Below are 21,733 nucleotides of genomic sequence, written 5' to 3' on the forward strand. Positions count from 1 at the left end.
GTGGTGTACTGTTATGCCACTCGATGAGAAAGTTGACAAAATATCTCTAAAAAGAGAGGCCAAGTTTGTTCTTTTCAGAGATTGGTTCCCAAAACTCATCTCTCTTTTCGTAGCCAACTCCAGGTGTCTTGACGTTTAGGATATTCTACATATTCTTTAGCTCACATTCTCCCACATGAGTGCGGATGAAAGAAGACAAGGTGAATATTATCTAGCTGTTGGTTTGGCTGAAGAGGAGAGCCATTTACTCACGAATGAAAGAGAGCTTAGAAGCTTGCTTAGGTTCAATCTCTGAGGAGTTGACAAACCTCACTAACTTGTTGAAAATGTGTTCCTAGGTCTCTGTTTGATTCAATTCTTCTTTTGCTCCAAGAAAAGAAGCCAAATTCATGGCTTGAATCACAGTGTTGACCTTGCCTTCTAAGGTGATGTGTGACACTGCCTGTTTGTCAATCAACACACCAGAGTGGTACATTTTGAATGACATATATGTCTCAAACTGGATACTAGCTACTACTTGGGGGCCCAATTTCTCATCATGGGATAGCTTCAAAAGGGCAGCACTTGGTTTTGTGATGAGGATGAAGTTTGATGGGGGTGTCTCCCTAGCCAATTTGTCACTAAGTTCTTCCACAGAACTCATGTCATTGAACTGTTGAGCCCCACGTGACGTGGTCATAGCCTGAGTTGGTCTTGATGAAGCTATAGGAGTTGAGAGGTAGTTGTGGCAGTTTGGCCATAGGGATGGCACTACATCAGGGTTGAGGTACCTGTAAAAGAAGGACAGTTATAAACATACGCATCAAAAGTGAGCAGCTGTCTTACCTCTTCTTTAGAGCCTTGGCAAGGGTCGACTTCTTTTAGACTCACAGATGAAATCAGATTCGTTGAAATGCAGGAAACACAGCTTTGTACTTTTGGATGGTGCCTAATCTGTCTTCTTCAGATCTGTTTCTCTTGGAATGACTCTGAGCAAGGCTGTATCAAGTCCGGGGGTTCTCTCTTTGTTTGGCCACAGATGGATAGTAACACCAGACTGTTGTGGCTCGTTATCATAGCCCGTTCTATATTGGAGCACAACACTTAGTGGGCATGAATGGAATTACAAAACACAATAAAGATGGGGTCCACAAAGTAACTAATAGTTGCATTGTGTTTTTTTCAATGGACCCATATTGCACGCGTATTTGAATTCATGTTTGCGCATGCCCCGTCCTGCTTACAGGAGTCCTTGACTTTTTGTAGCAAATAAAAGCAACTCTCTTCACTTAAATACATATCTATATATTTGTAAATATAACTTTTCTATTGGTTTTGTATCGTTTTGCAATCGTTAACAATGGATACAGAAAATGACGTAAAAAATAATCTGCCGTCAGATTTTGTCAGTCCTTTGAGATCCGGCTTAGGCAGGTTCTAGTATATTAAATATTCGATATTTCAAAATATAACTCTAAAAAATATGACCTGTGGGTATGTTAATCAAAGGAACCCAAAAATTAACGTGGCAATCCTGACGTTTTGAGTAATCTTTTTTTTTTTTTTTTTGGAGGGAGGGGGCGAAGAGTGGCTAAGCTATCATGATGTTTCATTTAATTAGCTGCAAGTAGGTGTGAGATGAAAGGAAAACACCCTCAATGATCTAACCAAGAAGTCGTTTTTGACCCATTTTGAACTTTGGAAGCTGAATTCTTAGTTGTAAAATAGAGTTGGACTATGAGTTCAATGAAATTACTCGTAAGGAAACTGATTTAGATGAAACTTAGATAAATTTTATTTTTTCGCTAATAATTTGATTTTTTTCATTAAACAAGATCGATTCCCCGTGTTTCAAAGTTTTTTTAAGCATGAGCTGTAGAGTCGAAAATGCACCAAAAAAATTAAAAAAAAATGAAATATATATAGAAAAATAAACTTTTGGATCTTCCTCCTCCTCCGCCTGCTACTGTGCAGTTTTTTCAATATTAATATTTTTGTACAACTCTACTATTAAAAATTAGAAGTGAAAGGAAGATAGCATTAACTAGTTGATTCGTCTCGGATTGTTGCAATTCAAATGAACATTGAACACTTATGAGAATTTAATCTGTTCAATAAAGCGAAATAGTATAACGAATTTGACATATTACTTTTGTAATATTTTGAAGTACCTATAGCCCATAAGTATTCTATTGAAGCATGGGATATTAACAAGGATACTAATTTATTTGGAGGTAAAGTAATTCTACAGTTGTTTTGTAGTTGGCGCATGTAATAAGATATCATCCCTAAAGGCAAGTAAGAAGTAGATTAGTGTATTTACATGGGGTTGAAGAGGGTTTACTTTACAAATAATATTATAATAAACTTTTTATTTGTGACTTAAAAAAATCAAAATAAAAAAACATCAAGAAAAAAAAAAAAAAAATATTAATCATAAATTTGGTTTTCCTACATACTGGGAGGATTGTTACGTAGAAATCTGTTGATTGTTTAGGGATAGTGATTATTTGATTTACAGAACTTTAGCAATTGGAATCTATGCAATTTGTTGGTTATCTTCAAAGCAAGCGTAACTGTATGAGTATCCCCGTACTTAATACCTGTTTTGGAGTAATTCTGACGAACTTCAACTTTTTTTTATCAAAACCAGGATGCTACCTCCCAAAAATTTTAAACTTGGGTTTAGCTTATTTTCTGGGTTGCACCGATATATATATTTGGGTGCTTAATTATTGTCTGGAATAAATAAAGTACTTTAACATTCGATTTAAATGGATAAACAAAAGTTATAAATAATATGATTCATTGGAATTTTTAGATTATTTGACATATAAAAACCTGGATATATAATCACTGTTAATTTGATTGTAGCTTTTTCATTTTTTTGGCATATTTTTTTTTTTTTTTTTTTTTTTTTTTTTTTTAAGATTATTTTCTTAAAAGAATGATAATTATATCCAATGCAGCGGAAAAAGTACAGAAATGTAAAGAAAATCATACTATAAAAATGAAAAAGCTACAATCAAATTAACAGTGAATATTTATTGTGTTCCTTATACTTATAGTTATATCTGAAATAAAAATATGAAAATCATATGGTAAAAAAACAAACTAATTATTTAAGTAATTACCTATAATCTTTTATCAAATCAAACAGTTTTCCTTGCCACGTAGATATATACGTTTATGTCAACCTATGTATTTTCTGAAAAGAAGTGCACTCTCTATGAATATAGTGCTCCCTGAGGTAGCTCACATTATCCCTGGTTATTTCCTGCTATTGTTTAATTACTTGTATATCATTTAAATAAAGTATTAAAGGTCTGGATACACAGCAATAACTAAAACATTTGATCAAGGATTTACAATTACCTATATATAAAGATAATTATCTCTTAAGCAAAAATTGAAGTATTTGAACAAACATAGGAACTAAAAGGGTGTAGCAGTTCGTCATCAGTGCACAACATATTTACATGTAAACTAAGACCTGACTCAGATGCTGTAAGGAAAGTTGACTTGTGTTTAATGCTGATGATGATAACATGATTTTTCATGCTAAAAAAATGTACCGTGGTGGAAAGCAAACGGGTAATGGATGATTAAAATATTACAATAGGATAAGTTTAATAGACTTATGTATGCCTGAGGTATATTAGGTTTGTCTAACATAATCGTTGAACAGCTTTGGTCGAAAATGTGACGTGTTCAATTATTCAAGAACACAATGAGCCGAAATCGTTTTTGATAAATTTTAAAGTTTTTAATATTTGATCTATGATCAGAAAGATCAAAAACCCTCAGAAATTTACAAATGTAAATTGATTTCATTAGTGTGGAATATTGTTCCAAATATTATATTCCCAATTATGAAGAACCCGTTGATGAACAATTATTCCCAACAAAGTCACGGTGTGTACCTAATATTTCAGTAGTAACCCGATAAATTTGGGATAAAATTCTGGTTGCTAGTGGTTATAAACAGCAAATATTCCTGTGCAGCCCGACCCTATCTAGGAAAGATATACACAAAGCAAAAGTAATGTATCTTTAGGGTCACGTGTCGAGACATCTTTACTAAATGATGCTGGTATTATGGATATGGATAAATGTTGTACCTAATATAGCTAAGTAATAAAATAATGTTGGTTCATTTACAGTGATATTTTCTAGGACTATAGGGATAAAAAATAACCTTGCGTTAGTTGCTTGGGGAAAGGGGGTATGTCGATAGGTAGGTAGTTATAGTGTTAAGGACCAACAAGTGGAACTTGACAGGACAGCGGTCTTGAAAAAGGGACTTTATGGGATAATCAATGCGAATACATATTTTAGGCTATTGCTTCTGAACTTTTTTGACTGGCACCCCTTCATTCATTCTAACATTATCATTCCTTTCTGGATATGTTACTTGTAGACTGTTTTAGTAAAAATCATCATCTTCTTTTTTATAGCATATGGTCATTTTATTGTACAAACTTAGTTACATATTCAAATTTCGTGCCACGAACATAATTAACAAGAGAATATTCTTTTTACATGCTGAGTGTTTTTTATCAAATTGTGTGAAATATCGAGACAGGAATTAAATCACGAACATACATATAAATTGAAATAATGAACTGAATAATTCATTTCATGCATTAAAATACACCTTTACTAAAAAGAAATAGAGAAGTTCAAGGATGGATTCACTGATAGGTTATAACATTTACTCGAATTCTATCAGTCATTCCCTAATAAAAAAAATTTATAAAATTGACAGCCAATCATATCCCTATGAATGACAAGAAAATAGTGACGAAATAAAGTAAGAATTCGGGATTGAGTAAAGTCTGTCCCGAACTTTTTCCGCCATTGAATCGTACTTCATTAACTTGATCCGATATATTTAGACTTAAGGGGGAAGAAAATACTTGATTCATGGGTGGAAGCAAGATTCTGAAAAAAAAAAGAAAAGAATATTGGTTAATTAGATGGTTCTAAGAATTTTCTATCTTAAACTGAGCCCTTACTCTGTGGCATTCCTCTCCCCCCAAAAATAAAAACGGAAGAGTTTAGATGCAAAATTAATGTCAAACACAGATTGGGGATTGATTGGTCGACTAAATTGACACCATATATATCCTGTTTCCTCATCGTAGTCAGATAGTTCTAGTTGAATCTTGGAACGGTGTATTTGAGGATTGCTATCCTGATTTTCAAGCAAATAGTGTCCCAATTTGATTGCATTGTCTGAAATACATAGTATAAAAAACCCATTATAGTCCTAATTAGGGCAAATAGAAATACTTACTCTCATTGTAACAAGCTACTATGTCCATATCCTTTATATTTGTCATGTCATATCCGAATCCAAGAGCAATATAGTTCTTCAAAAAATTTGAATGAAATAATTAATTAGATTTTGATCAAAAAATAAATGTTTTTAACTTTCTCACCTCTGGCCCATTTACCTTTCCTCCTAATTTAAACATGACAGATTCTGGATTTTTAGGATCCTCTGAAATTGTCAACATATATTCAGTTTCATCTGCGTCACAAAAAGGCTCCATTTTACAATAGCGGAAACATGACATTGACTTCCCACATCCTTTTAGACTCAGCTTATTTAGGGAGAAAATATATATTACGATATTTTTAATAAATAATTAACTATCAAATAAATTACAGGATAAGCATTAAAAGTAATTTCTTTGCTGTTCAGTATGAAATATGCATCCTGAAAAATAATTGAGACAAAAATACGTAGAGGACCAGCATCTGACGAAGGCGCTCTCCAATAAAACGTTTGATTTCCATATTGAACTGGTCTTTTTTTACTAATGAGTCCTGCATTTTTAATACCATTACATGATATTAAACGGGGTACTTTGTTCTTTGCACTTTTCCAAGATCCAACATATGTTATATTTCCATCTCTTTTACCTTGAACTTGTAACATGTACCCATCAAAAAATCTTGATGCTTCGAGTCTTACTAAAATTAAGCAACTTATATTGTTAGTTATTGTTAATCATATATATGTTTAAAGTATATCACATATATATATCACTTTATGTGACATTCAAATGTCTGCTTTTGAATCATAGTTGGAAATATGGAAAAAAAGTTTAATATGAAAAATGAGATTAATCAGTTTACTTTACATCCTAGCTATTGTACATATGTGGTCGTCAACACCGAAGGGAGCTAAATTGATTTTTCTCTAAATGAAATGTGGATTGCATTTGTATTTTTCAATGAATTATCGTCAATTTCTATATTTTTATTAACCATTTGGAGGCACCCCAAACTTCACTTTACTCATGCCACAAATTTGAATCATAAGAATTTAATTGTATAAAATATGTAATGTTAACATATGTAATGAGTATTTCAGTCCTAAAGATATCGCAAGTAAATAAATATACTTTTTTTTGTACTGTGTATTACGCCCTAATATTTTGATTCATTTCTTTATTTTTACAACTCAAGTTTCGTTTTTTGATATCAAGTGTGTAATATATTATTATCAAATATGATACTTCCAGAGTTCATTTATGACAAATAAGAAACACTATTATACCTATTAGTTATTTTGAACTACAAAAGCTATCTTTTAAATTCTTAAAAATACAACATTTTATTTATACAACATCTTCATTTGTAGGGTTGATTTGTATAATCTTTCAAAAATAATAATGATTTCTACTGACTTCTTTATTGCATTAATAGGGATTTCTATTTAATTTGGTCAAAAATTAAAGGAAGAGGGGAAAAGATTACATGTATTGAGTATTTCCTGGATTAATTTAGTAGTGGGAGATCAATTATTATTCAAACATCTGCCCCGAATAATAAATTAGAGTTCTTTAAGCCAGGGCTGAGAAGTTGTAACATAAAATACCTGACTCCTACCCCAACTCCAGTATTTTGAATGTCACCGACTTCGAATTCAACTCTAATACACAACTTTATATGAATACTTTTTATACCTTATAAAAGTACTAATCAGTCATTTGACTTCATATACTATAAATAAAGATTTAATTTATAGCTATAGTTAGTTATTACTTATATGTAGTAAATAATTGTGCGAGGTATGAATAAAATATTTGGAGTATAAGGTATTTAATAAGATGAACAATAAATGAAACGTTTCAAAATTTATATATTGCTAAGTTTTGAACATAATAAATGGACTCGTAACCAAGGAACAATAATACAAACAACCTCTCTCCGTAACGTTACTCTTTACTAAGTAATACACATGCATGGTTAGTGGCTATTTTCTACCCAACACAATAATTTAGACTTTAGAAATGTCCGGGATCTTTTATTGTATAGACTATAGAACACGTTTGAAATTTGTCAAGTAAACCATTAGAAAAAACTTAAGGAACACTCAATGTTAGCCTTGGATTATAAATATAAATTATAATAATTTTTGTTTCCGGAGCTAGTACAAATTTTCCTGTTTTCTGACTCCAATATCAGCAAAAAGGTACCAAATTTGACCTGGCAGCCCTGCTTTAAACCCAAAAATACTCACATCTATATTATGTATATCAATCGGGAATAATATATGTTTTAATTAAGCTTCCTAGTGAATCAAAGAATAAAATTAGAGATATAAAGAAATAAACAGAAAGAAACGTTTATATTATGAATAACTGTATTCCTCACTTTTGTATTCTCTATCTATTTTTAATTTAATCTAAGGTTGAAAACTTAGGAACACCTTTGCAATCTCTCATAAAAATAGATCATAAGTGATATAATTTGGTATTTACAACATTTTATAAACTAATGTAACTAAAGAATTATTCTTAAAAGATATAATATATTATGTTTATTCTACAATATTTAATTTAAGTTAACATTTGTAATATTATAAATTTTAGATACTTATATTAATAAAGCCAAGTTTGCCTTTTTGCTTGTTGTAGACGGCTAATAACTCTAAACGATGTCGGTTAATCCCTCTAGTAATACTTATATATTAAACATGTGGGGTTGCTCCTTCTTGTCCATTTTTTGCAAATTTTTAAGTTTTCAAACTGTATTTCTAAGGAATGGGAATTAAAAAGGAACAATTACATTCAAAAACGATGTAATTTGCAATCAAATTGACACAAAACTATTATTAATTCCTATAAACATAAATTTCATAAATTTAGTCTAAGCAGACTTTTCCTCATAATAGACTCCCTGATTATTGCTAAATACTGCAACGTATCTCACTTCCACATAACCTTCTTTTGTTTATGCAAAATAAGCATTGTAGTTCTCACTTCCACATAACCTTCTTTTGTAGTTGACAGCATTATCATAGTTAACAGAAGTTGAGTATTTAATTTATGTAACACAATTTTGAAAATGAAACACAATAATACATATTTAAAAAAAAAACACTGACATTTTTCTTGCTTCCAAAACTAAAACAACAACTATTTACAACAGTGTTAATAAATTAATAAAATTTAAATTATTGGTATTACTTTTTTTATTTGGATTCATTTAGAGCAGTGGCTCCCAACCTTTCAAATATAGGAACCCATTTTAGAACAAACAATCAGGAAACGGCCCTATTCATAAAATATTTTATTTATACGTTTATTTTTTGTACAAGAAACCGCCATATGTTGCGATTATGAATTAACTATACATAGCGTAAATCATCTTCAACAAAAAAGAAAATCATACGGTTGCCATGATGTTTCAGATCATTAAGAAGACCCTTACAACGCTCCATACGGATTTTTTTTGAAGCTTTTGAGTCCATAATTCCCTCTCAGTAAACCTCTTTGACTTCCTCCCAGTACCCTTGACCACCATTGATACTGTATTCTTACTTTTCTAACAAAAAATCTAGCCCTTATTTTGGAAAAAAAATATGCCCAGATGCGGCTAAATTTGGCTAATTTAGTCCGAAATAGGATAATTTGGAATAGTGGTGAGAGAAATAACAATGGTTGTGCAACTAAAACAAAACAGAAATCAAACATATTAAATAATGGATCAGACGTTGTGTTAAGTGACTCAGGGAACTGTTGCATTGAGTAGCATAGAACTGTTTTAATATTTCTTTCACCGTGTTATATATAAGATTCATATTCGTTTCAAAATCAATGAACGATCCCATGACATTGTTGTCGCGACCCTATTTGGGGGCAAGACCCACATGTTGAGAACCATTGATTTAGTTTGAACTGACTTAGACTCTTTATTTTTCTGCCAATATTGATAATGATAATGTTCTGCAATTACCGGTTCTAATACTCATTTAGTATATTACTCTTCTAAAGGGTTTTTATTAAAGAAGGTTCAATTTTTTTCCCTTAGGGAAAAAACGGTGTCATATATATTTTTTTTATTTGACATTTAGAAACTTATTGTTATAGACTGTAGACCAATGACTTCACATTACCCAGAAGAAAATAATCGATAGTCGTTAAATTGCACGGTCGAGGTGGCCAATTAACTGGTCCATTTTTCGAAATAAAGCGCATACCATATTTGCTTTCCAATAAATCGATGATAACATTTGCTGTGTGACAAGTGGCAACGTCTTTTGAGACCACATGTTTGCAAAGTGCAAACTTTTTAATTGGGCCTAAAAAAATCATGCTTTTAAAGTTACGACAATTTGACAGTTAATTTGATAATAAATTCGGATAATTTGTGATGTCTGATCAAGTGTATATCACTTTATGATGAAATGTATTTTAAGGACGTTTCTAATTGTCAAAGGAAGAACATAAATATAGCGTTATTTTTTTCCTAATGGAAAAAAACTATGGAGCGTTCTTAATGAAAAAACTCTTAATATGCTTTAAATATGGATTATTCATGAAAAAAAAATCAAATTTTAGTTTTGTTTTAACAATAATATATTATCAAGGAAAATTTGTTAGTTTATAATTTGTATCTATCCAAATAATTTACTGAAGAAGCAAAGCTTATTGAACTTGATGTCTTTAAACTTCAGAGCTCTTCTGAGAGTAAATTTGTGTGAATATAAAGTTTAAACGGAATGAAAATTTTCCTCTAAATGAATATTATCCTTTAACACTATCCAGTTGTTGTATATTCCTTTAAAGGCCGGTTACAATTCGACCTATATTTACTAAAAACGTATCATGTCACTACATTTAAGTTGTTACAAATTTAAGTTGAGTTAGTTGATATTGTTAAAGATTAAGTTACTTTTGGTGAAAAATAGATTCAAAATCTTGTTCCCAATTGGAAGCAAGGATCACTAATGGTTTTAAGTTCTAAGAGTACTTGGATGTGATTTTCTTTTGCTTGGAACAAGATACTGCAATGAAAACCTTTTAAAAAACTTATATGTACATGAAATTATTATTTACTTCTTTCCTCTACGCTGAATTTTTTTTGTTGTGTAGTGATACAAATGTAAAAAAAATGTTCTTAAGATACTTTTTCGAGTTACAATATATAAGACAAATATTGTTAAGAACAATTCACATGCACATGCAGAAGCGTCCGCGGTATTTTTTTTTTTTTTTTTATTTTTTTAGCTTAAAAATTTGACGTCGTTGTATGAGACAATTTTCATTCTTGCTTTGTTTTATGTATGGTAATTTTTATAGTTTAGAAATTTGGGATGTTATGTCATCAGCTTTACAATTTTTTAATGACGTAAACAGTGCAACAAGTATCGGTTCCACTATTAATATAGTATACTACCGTTTTTAAACGCGTCGGTAGCTCGGTACCACTATAGTGACGAGCTAATGAGGAACACTAGGATCAAGTGAAGAAAAAGTAACATGCCTCCATCATCACATTAAATAGAATAAAATATGTACAACATTACATAGATTAAGGGGTTACCAAATTCCTTTCAACAGGTATCTATGACAACAAAAATCTATCTCAATTATTCTCATATAACACTCATTTAAGTTATATAGGTCTAATTTTTACCTATTTGATTGATATGTTGTAACTTATATAAGCAAACTGTACAAGTTGTTTACCAAAAAAAGGAAATGGAAAACTTCAAATAATTGAATATTCACTATATTGTCTGATAGGTATTTTTCTGAATATTTTGATACAAAATACAAGTTGATATCTTTTCTGTAGCACATAATAAAGGCCAAATACCTACTCTCATATTACTGTTAAATACATAATAACTAAGTAATTTTAATTAATCAAAATATAATGAAAACATGAATCAATAGTTAGTAACTAGAGATGAGACTCAGTCTAAGATGGATTTTTTTTCGTTCGGTCTTTAGTAATATTTTTAGACCGATTTGACCGAACAGACCGGACTTATTTTTATTTAATAGACATAATTATTTCGGTCTCAGATCGTTCTAGGATTTTTAGGCCGAAAGCCAGCACAATCGGTAATTTAAATGAATGGATATATATTTTATATATATAAAGTGTAATGAAATGAAGAAATTGTAACTTGTACAATCTGCTTATATAAGTTGAAACTTGTAAAAAACAAATTCAATGTTCAATAGTATTTAAATAATGACAACGACCGCTGTTTTTCCTACAACATATTAAAAATTTGACAACAAATTTTTAGACAGAGAGGGAAGGATCTTTTTACCTTCTGTAGTCATTATTCTACCATTTCCTATAACTACAATGTGACAAATACAGGGAGAAAGGACACGAGAGAGTCGTGTCCCTCCTCCAACTGAAGTATCAATATAAAAAAAAATAGAAAAATTTCCAGAATGGATATTTAAAAATGTCATATGAGTCTAGTCAACCTCGAAAGCGAATCCTGATCAAAGCCTTTTCCAGAATTTGGAGTGTCCATTCTTGAATATAGGTCTTAATACGGGATTATATCACTAAAGGGAGTTCACTTATCATAGTTTGAGAACCACTTGATAAAATAATAATACCTTAAAATATTATTTACTTAGAAATGTAAAGGCATTTATTTTTTATAAAGTAGGTATAAACTAATTATTATTGTATGAAAATATATATGTGATGTCAATATTTGGTGCCTATATTTTTATTATTCACTTATTTTCTAATGATCCGTTATTTATTCTTCAAGCATAACTTATTAAAAAGTATATTATTAAGTACATATGTTAGGTAATAAGAAATAGCGGAAAAATTAATGAGACATCGTGACCATAAATCAAATGGTTTATTCTTTTCCTTAATTTTTTTTAAAAAGAAAGGTACATACGTTTCTGTTTCAAACGTAAAACAATCAAAAGCCATACAATTAAAGGCAATTTGTTGCATACTTATAACTTTTTGGTTTAATTCTAACGATTAATTATAAATTAATACATTCTAAAGGAAGAGAATAAAATTTTTCATTTAGAATCTGATATACATAAAGTTTTTGTCAAAAAAAAACAACAAAACAAATCTCCTCTAAAACCTCACAAATATTGCAATGATTGACTTACTCTTATATTCTCGATTCCGTCGATATTGATCAAAGTCGATTTTAATTTCCACTGGAGGATTGCGAGTATTGTATCGTGTGGGAGAACGAATTGGTTCCTTCAATTCTTCACCAGATTTCTCCTCATTATTTGGTCCAAGTTTGATGTGCGTGTAGTCTTCTAATACGTACATGGGCTCAAGAGTATCGCATGATTTCTTGTTGAATCTAATCAAATTTCAAAAGTTATACTTTATTTCAATGAAAGCATTTTGGACAATTTATAAGAGATAATTTTAACTAAAACTAATAGGATAGTAAATTTGGTACAGTCTTAAAAAGCTTAATGAACTCAAAGAGTCATATTTAAAGGATGACCACATTGATTATGGTCAATCTATTAAAATTTAGACCAATTGAATCTTTAATACAATTGTTTCTTTTTTATTGGGCGTCAACAATAAATAAATATATGTCAATCAAAGATCATAGAGACTTTGATCATAGAGCGTTTTAATACGTTGAAGATTATAAATCAATAGTTGTAAAAAATATGACATTAGACGAGTTCGAGAGCTCGAAAGTTATTGTGTGGAAACAAAGAGTAACACTAAATACTTGCTGCAGAGTTAAAAGTAATAGACTTACGTAAGCCCTTGTAAGACTCTGAGTAGAATTGAGAATTCATATCTATATCACTGCTAGACACAGAGTGGGGTTTTTGTTTAGCCCCTTCATCTTATGGCTAGTTGGTGCTAATCTAATGAAACACTTCCTCCCAAACATTACCAGGAGAAAAATTAAATACATCATGAAAAGAATTGTGACTTGGGGCTCCACAATTAATCAAAAAGTTGGGAAGAACTCACATAAATGAACAAAATTGTATTTATTTGATGGTATATTAAGATACACACAATAAACATATGAATATTACTACATATTTATTAATGCCTCGATAATTTTATCTTAACACAAATCAGGCATATATAACCTACTATACACTACTTGCACAAAAACATACTTTTTAATCCACTAATAAAAAAAAAGAAGTTTCTGTAAATAATTTTTTTTTTTCGTTATATCATCGACAAGTTCAAGAGTATTCTGGGTCAAAATATTGCGGCGAAATCATCACCAATTTAGAGTATTTTTGGTGAGGATGTTTATCCCAACCAGGGCCGGATTTAATCTACTACAACCACTGCGTTTGTAGTGGTCTCTGCACTTCCAATTGGTCTAACTCCTGATTGAAATAGGAAACTTAACCAGTGAGGGTACAACGAAATTTCTCTTCAACTAAATTTTTAATTCATTTAAGGTGGGAGAATATCTTTATGAAAAGGTCATTTAAAACATTATAAAGAAATATTTTATTTTATTAAAATAACCGATACATATTAGAAAAATTTCAAAAAAAGAGTAGTAAAAATTTGAAGAAAAAGTCATTTGATGGCAAAAAAATGGCCTTACATTTTATTTAATATAAATATGGAAATATTTTTATAAAATCAAATTGTCAAAAAAGAAAGAAAGAAAAGTGATCTGTGCATACCCTGCCCTCAGTTATTAACTGCTATTCTTATCCCATACCAAGATTAAACATTGGACCCTGCAATGGTTAAGCCTGGCCCTGACCTCAACAAACGCGTTAAGAGCCTTGTTATAATGAACATATCGGATTTAATTACATATGTAGTACATGCATTTGGTTTTCTAAGAAAAGAACCATAAAAATCTTATTTTTATTAAAATACAATGTAATAGATGCTATCGTATTTTTTTTTTTTTTGTTCTCAATGGTTTTTGTAATAGATACAGCATTTAATATATAATTGGGTAAATTCAAATATAGAGTTAATGGTAGCATACAAAAATAATTACATATATTTTTAGAGTTTGTATTTGTTAGTTAATGCCCTTGTTTGAAGGATAAAATCAAATAGTCCAGAAAATATAGTTTTATCGGTAGTGTTATAATGAAATATAATTCGATTTTTTTTGGGACAATAAATTACTAATGGATTAGGGTCAACTAATGACACATTGGAATAGATGGAATCAGAAGAGAACTCAGTATATTGAATACTTTTAATAAATTATGTACTTTGTAATTACGTATTTGTGAGGAATAAAAATAAGCAAAATTCCTGAAGAAGAAAAGGATACAAATTGGAAAAATATTTACCAAGTTCACTGAAAATTTTGAATATTGAAACATATTCAATTGACAACATTCGATTTATTTATACTATGTAGTTTGAGGGGACACAAACGATTATAATTTTCCATGTTACTCAAATTTTAAAAGATAAAATATTTTATTATTATCCACGAATTGCAATCATGAACTTCTCATTAATTAATAATTGAGTCATCTCATTATAAATGTTGGATTTAGCATTACAAGCTCGACTGGAAATATCAATCATGCCTTGAGGTGATATCTTTCCTTATTATTAATTTTTTTCATTAGTTCCTGAAGTTATGACCTAGACACCAACTTCTATAATAATATAATATCAACTAAATATTTTAAATCACATTTACAGTATCATAGCCTATGTTTTTTTTAAATTATTGTAATACTAATTTAACAATCTTAGTATGTTTTTCATAATAAAGTGAATTAATTACGAATCATTATCAAATATATTTGTTATTTTTATTGAAAAATTATTTATTCGGCAAAATGGTAATTTGCAAATTGTCCTGGAACCTCTACAAATACATTTTAGATAAGAGTCTATATTTTATTTTCAATCACTTACTAATTAATTTGACTTTAAATGTGACGATGAATCAATTTCTCTGTAATAACAAGTTGAGATATTATCATAGTCAATAATTCTAATAAGAGCCCAAAATAGATTAAGTGAAAATGTCTTATGTAAAAATTACCGACTATGTATTTTTTGATGACTAAGTTCATCACATAATTAATATTATTGACTATAAGTGTATCTTTTAATAATATTTTAACGACATTTCTACAATTTGCCTCACATTATAAGTATTTTGTTCCTATAAAGTTGCAAGTAAATAAATCTACTTCTATGGTACCACGTATTACGAAGAATTATTTAAATTTTTCCAATTCATTTTAACTATTCAACCCTCGTTGTTGACAACAAATATCCAAAATATTAGTATAAAATACACTTCCAGTATGTGCTAAGTACATATATATTAAGGTGAAATCCTAATCTGAAGATGTGAACCTACCTACTTTTTATATTTTTAAAGAGATTTTAACTCTATCAACATAAAATTCTTCATGTTGTAAATTATGTATTGTCTATATTTGCAGAAAAGTCTTTTCGCAATTATTATTTATATTAGTTTGATGTTCAAGCTAAAAATTTGCCAACTATGAGGTTAAAAAAAAAAGATAATTGTATTCCTTATCAAAATACTTAGAACATTCATTTTTCTCGTTGTTTTAATCGTTTTTATCTATGTTCATAGGTACATACAGGGTTATTCAGAAGTTTTAAACCTCTAACTTATGTGTCAATTATTTTCACGCAAAGAGACAAAAATGCAATCTGATTGGCTGAAAGGGAATCTCTCCCGAAGCATTGCTGATTTTTAAGTATAAATTGAAAAAATACATAGATTGTAATCATTCAAAATTCACTTTATAAAAATGGAAGGACATTATGTCAAATTCATTGACGGTTGAGAAACTCTATAAGCCTCAGCAACGTAAAATACATCCTTTGGGATAAGGTAACAATACATAAATATATCACATTCCCAAAACTAAGAATACTAAATACGACTTAAAACTCTAAAATATTCATGTTTAAGATTATTATTTATATATGATTTGCTGTCCTTCCTCATTCCGAACGATCAGAATCTGACAAAACGGCGACGTATTAGGTTAGGGAAAAAGTGTTTTTGTTTTTTTCCACTTTATTATTTCAATTTTTTTAAAGATGTTTTAAAATCATCCGATTTTAAAACTTAAAAAATTTTAAATTTTAATTTTTTAAAAATATTTTATGCCTGTTCTGTTTGTTTACTTGTTGCCAAATAGAATCCAACTTAATAATGCCCTTCTCTCCCTTGTCCTATTGACAAAAAAACTCGGACAACCAATATTCACAGGCCTCTATTGAGGCCAAATTTGCGCCCGCTAGCGTGTTGCCTATAGACAGGAACATATGATAGTCACATGGTCCTAGGTACGGACTGTAGGCTTTATACATAAGTCATTAAATTTACGTACAGTGTGGTGTCGTCTCGATGAAACACGATTTATCTCCTATTCTAGCTTCTTTTTGTATCCAGTCTTCTACAAATGATTCAAAACGGTGGTATGATCAATGTTCAACTGCTAACATGATGGTCTATCTTGATGTTTATATATCTGTGCTTGGCGCATCCTTTATCTCTACTACAACAGAACCACTGTTATAAAACACGAACCGAAAGAGTAAATTTTCTTGGTCGTTTTTGACAGATTTTTCCCTTTCAGGTAGTAAACATATGGCGGAATTCTTACTTTGAGAGCTCCATTCAAAAATGCAGTATCCTTCACTACTGAATCGGTCAAGCGCAATAATAGTTTTGTAGTATACACTCACACTTTTGTAACACTTTATCGTATGATCCAATATGACCAATAATGAACGAGATATTTTTAGTTAAAAAAAAGTGGGAAATACGAAATTACTTTTCATATGTTCTCATTTTTGTATAGGTTAGATATAGATATTGCATGTTTTTATGTCTTTTATAATACTTAAATATTTAATGATGGACATGTATCCCCTCAGAGAAAGAGGGAAACTAAATTTACTACACATATCCTGAAGTCATTAATTAATCACTTCATTGTCCTTCATGTCATTGGAGAAAACTTTATTCACTCTTAGGATACAAAAAATATGTTAGAACATGGCCGTAATTTTCAAGTTGTTCACTCACAACAAAAAGTCAATAGACTAGTCAAGCTACATGAGAATGACAACCCCTTTTTTTCATATCTCTCCATATAAATTAAAATACCTATTACATTTTAAATATTTTGGATATATAATTCGAAAAATATACCCAATTAATCAACAAGTACACTTGGTATATAGACAATATTTAGATTATAATTTACATAAGTATTTAATTTCCTATGCAATGATGCCAAACAAAAATGCATTTAAAAATCCGAAGTAAATTAGTACATTAGTTTCCTTGGATCTAAGAAAGAGGGACTCAAAAATGTGGATGAGGCTCAAACTAATTTTATAACTCTGACAAGTGACGCCCAAGTAAATCAGTCTATTATATGTTGGGCATTGTTGGAGATCATTATGAATCAGTAATCTTCCATAAAGGTCGGGACTTAAGTTGTTTATTTGATTACTTGTAACTAGACTTACAAAATGTTGAAATACTTTATATATCACCGACTTGGACTTTTACAGTTCAGTGACTTGTTTTCTAGCTCTCTTACTTATGAAGACTTGCAAAAACAATAATAAGTCAGGAAATATATGTTTCGAATATTGTAGGTTAATAATTTTTTCGAAAGTAATTTGTGTAAAAATGTTAAGTAGTGAACTATTGGTGAAAATATTTGCAACTCCATTTTTGATTTAAGTTCGTCATAAAGTAAAATTTTCTAAAAGTAATGGTGAATATTTCTATGAATATTAAGTCAAAATCTCTTCAATCTGTAAAACAAATTTTTAAAATAAATATATATGTTACTTATTTCTATTACATTGTCATCTAAGTAGAGATGGAATTTTTGTAGAGCAAGAGGAGATGGCAGAATTGTGACTTAGTGTAAGAATGTTTCACACTAAGTCATCAATTGCATTAATTACTAAAGGTGGCTTCACTTGGGGTTCATGGTTGATATTTTTACTAATTAAAATATACAAATTTCCAAGAAATCTTGATTAAACTCTATCAATGTTTTTAAGAATAATAAAAAGACTTGAACACTTGCATTGAATACTCCTTGATGTCAAGAATATTTGAACATGAGTGAACTTATAATGTGTGATTATTCATCATGAAGTTTGAAAAAAAACAAAAACAAATATAAAATTTTCTCCTGGGCAGCTTTTCTTACACATAAATTTACATTTAACAAATTTTATCAAATTTTTGGGAGGTTGGTTCAAAAATTGCCTCTTTTGACATAAAAAGCTAAAATTTCAGAAATAACTAATACTTACGTAGTCGAATTATGAATTTATAAAAGTTCAAAGGATGAAAACCTCTTATATTTTCCTTTTGATTTTACAAGGACTTATGTATTCATAAAAAAAAAAAAAAAATAGGAATCCATTTAAAAAAATAGAAATATATTGCGATTAAAGGCTTATACTATCAAATTTGGGCATTTTATTTAATAAGCCCCTAACATGTTTACAAATACAAAACTTGAAACATTTAAATTAAATTGTCCAAATGTGTCATCTTTACATTAATGAATGCTTAAACTGGAATCACAACATACAGTTACTAGTATAAAAATAAATGCACTTATTTGAAATGCAGGGAAAGACTACCCTGGTTACTTTTGGAGAGTTACTTTTTTCCAAATCGGAGAACTCTGATATTTCTGATTAACAGTGTTTTCAATATAAATACGGTTTTGAATTATGATCAAGCTTTTTCGCGCATAAACTCCAAAAGTACCAACTGATTACACTTTAGACTACAAGACTATTTATATTTGTAACTTTTTCCCATCTCTATAGTCTATGAGTTTACTATGTAGCTATATCCTACGTATTCCTGAAGAGAAATTCCTTTCTTTGACTTAATAAAAACATAATTAATCAATATTCGAGATCTACTTGAAATAAATATTCAATCGTTCAATGAATATTTCATGCCGCTTCATCAATTTTTAATTGAAGTAGGGATATGGAGATAAAGTCAGATGGATAAACAGACTTGACATTTATATCCGTTATCATGTATAACATTTAAATAATGTTGAAAAAATCAATTTATCGAATTTTAATTCATATGAAACAAACAATGACAGTGGTATCTCTAATTAAAATCTTTAAATAATAATAATAAAAAAATACATGCATATTATGTCAAATCAAAGTTGACTGAGGGAAGAGGGAATTATAGCTAATTATTAATGACCATATGAACATGTGAAAAGGATGAAAAGAACCATCCCAATATCTAAAAGAAGCTATAAATACAATGAGACTATATAAATTAGTTTTTGATATTGATAACTAAAATATCAGATTTCATACACCATGTAGTTGTAGTAATTAAAACAAATTGGCCTAGGTTATAATACCAATTAGCCATCTCAAGCAACAATTTTTAATTAATGGCATCATAATAGAAATGAGGCAGTGAAACCATCTCAAATATATCTCGGGTTACCTACTAAACAAATTTAATTGATAAACTCAAGGACTTTGTAATAATAATAGTGGTGATGATGATACCATCTAGGGGTTGCTTTGAAATTTGATACTTTTTTCAAGGACCGATAACAGAGACGGGATAGATTTTAAGTTCCATATTAAGAACCACGGATACAACTAAGACATTTGTCCGAGTATATCGTTGTCTAATTAGCTTTATGGGCAATAGGGGGCCCAAAAGTGGGGAACAAGCAGAGTAATTTGAAAGAACGGCAACTTTTAGTGTGTTACAACTTGGAACAAAAAGATATATTGAAAAGGGGGTAGCAAATTTTGTAAAACCTACAGTCGTGGAGTAGTAATATTTACACGTGGCCCTCTCAGACCAACAATTCTGTTCACTGGTAATAAACGGATGGGTATTGATGGCCAAGACTACTAAATAATTGTCTTCAATGAAACGTATCTTATAAATAAATCAGTTATTCAATCTGCTTTGTTCCAACCTCTTTTGGTTAGACACAATTATAGTTTAATTTCTGGCCAAAATGGCTTATATTAACCTAAAATAAGCGGCCTTTTATAACAAAAAATTATCAACAATGACACAGTGGTAAATTCAGTACCCTTTTAAACCTGTTTTTCTATTTATCAAAACCGACATTGCAGCTCATATTACAATAGGGATTTTGAATTATTTATTTATTTTACAATAAATAAAACTCTTCCACATTTTGTGTTTATTCATATAAGAAAAAATCATAATTATTCTGTCTCAGAATTTGTTGAGAATAAAAAAAAACCATTAAATGAATCCAAAATATATTAGCATAAATCCAATAAAATGATCTTACCCAAGAATAAATTGATTTTGACATCTACTTAATCGAAGGATTCCAAAAATAACAAGAGAAAATAAATTAAATTTCATTGTGAAAGGTACTGATGTGTAATTGAAACAAACGCTGACATTAATAGAAGGAGATCTAATTGAGAAAAATCAAGAGAACAGAGGGGGAAGGCAATAATAAAAAGGTAAACACTGCAGGCATGAGGATACCTTTCCATAAATTATAAATATATTTGTGGATCGATAAATATTTAAAGCCTGAGGGTTTGTAGGTACAATTATCATTTGAAACATGTGAGTAATATAAATAGTAACATGCATGTTCAAAGCAGATGTCGTGTTGTCGACGGCGTAGAGAAAGATAGTTAAAGTATCCTTACAATAATAAATTAACTTGTTCTCGAAACATCACTCCAAAAATAGAATATTATTGACTAAGAGAGTTGAATTTTCTAAAGAACCGAGATAATTAAAATTTAGTTAATATCCCTAACAATGAAGCGAATGACAAAAGATGAACTTTGAACAGGAAATTTTTAAATCTATCAAGATAGAAGTTGGTAACTTTTCCCACGTTGATTCACTCTAGTGGACAAAAAAGTCTTCTCTTAATTAGTGCAATTAGAACATAAAGTGATCGCTGGTTGATTCGACACTTGCAGTTTTTAACTAGGTTCACGTGGCTGATTTTAAGAAAAGTGTTGTATCATGAAAATTTTAAAAGAGAAAAGGCTTTTTAATAAAATGCTCAAGATTTCATTATTGACTTGAGATTTAAGACTAATTCAGACATGACTTTACTAAAAACTTGGCTGTAGGATTAATTAATTGTAAATACTAATTTGTCTGCGATTTATGTCAAAGGACATGCAACTTGCTAGAAGAATTAGAGACGATTGTGTTAATAACGATTAATTATATAAAAAGGAAAATAATTCTTTCGCAAGATTATATAGGCTTCGTCAAGGTATAAACAGACTTCAATAAAAATCATAAAAACGAAAAAAATCCCAATTTTCCTTTATTTCATGAATACATACAGCCTAATATTTCATAGACATACTTAGTAATTCAATTTATGGAATGGATTAAAATGCCCAATAATTTAGCTATATTTTCAAACTTTTATTTGATTAACAATAC

At 29.7% G+C, this 21,733-nt stretch overlaps 2 protein-coding genes across 3 annotated transcripts; both read right to left on the reverse strand.

The window, feature by feature from the left end:
• Positions 1 to 334: 334 nt before the first annotated feature.
• Positions 335 to 679, reverse strand: LOC139905699 (uncharacterized). The gene has a single exon (XM_071889345.1). It carries the CDS (start codon positions 677 to 679, stop codon positions 335 to 337), a length of 345 nt encoding a protein of 114 aa, XP_071745446.1.
• A 3,747-nt stretch (positions 680 to 4,426) lies between these two features.
• LOC121120786 (putative ferric-chelate reductase 1) lies at positions 4,427 to 20,726 on the reverse strand. 2 transcript variants are annotated; one of them, XM_040715662.2, is made up of 7 exons: positions 20,595 to 20,726; positions 12,399 to 12,604; positions 5,654 to 5,961; positions 5,424 to 5,588; positions 5,279 to 5,354; positions 4,998 to 5,217; positions 4,427 to 4,923 (listed from the first exon to the last, which is right to left on the reverse strand). In XM_040715662.2, the coding sequence occupies exons 1-7, from the start codon at positions 20,669 to 20,671 to the stop codon at positions 4,752 to 4,754; spliced, it is 1,224 nt and encodes a 407-aa protein (XP_040571596.1). In that variant the 5' UTR covers positions 20,672 to 20,726; the 3' UTR covers positions 4,427 to 4,751. The 2 variants fall into 2 exon arrangements, with proteins under 2 accessions (XP_040571596.1, XP_040571597.1); XM_040715663.2 differs by lacking the exon at positions 20,595 to 20,726 and adding an exon at positions 15,148 to 15,188.
• Positions 20,727 to 21,733: the final 1,007 nt, after the last annotated feature.

The sequence above is a fragment of the Lepeophtheirus salmonis genome, chromosome 6 (assembly GCF_016086655.4).
Source record: "Lepeophtheirus salmonis chromosome 6, UVic_Lsal_1.4, whole genome shotgun sequence".
NCBI classification, from domain to species: Eukaryota; Metazoa; Arthropoda; class Copepoda; order Siphonostomatoida; family Caligidae; genus Lepeophtheirus; species Lepeophtheirus salmonis.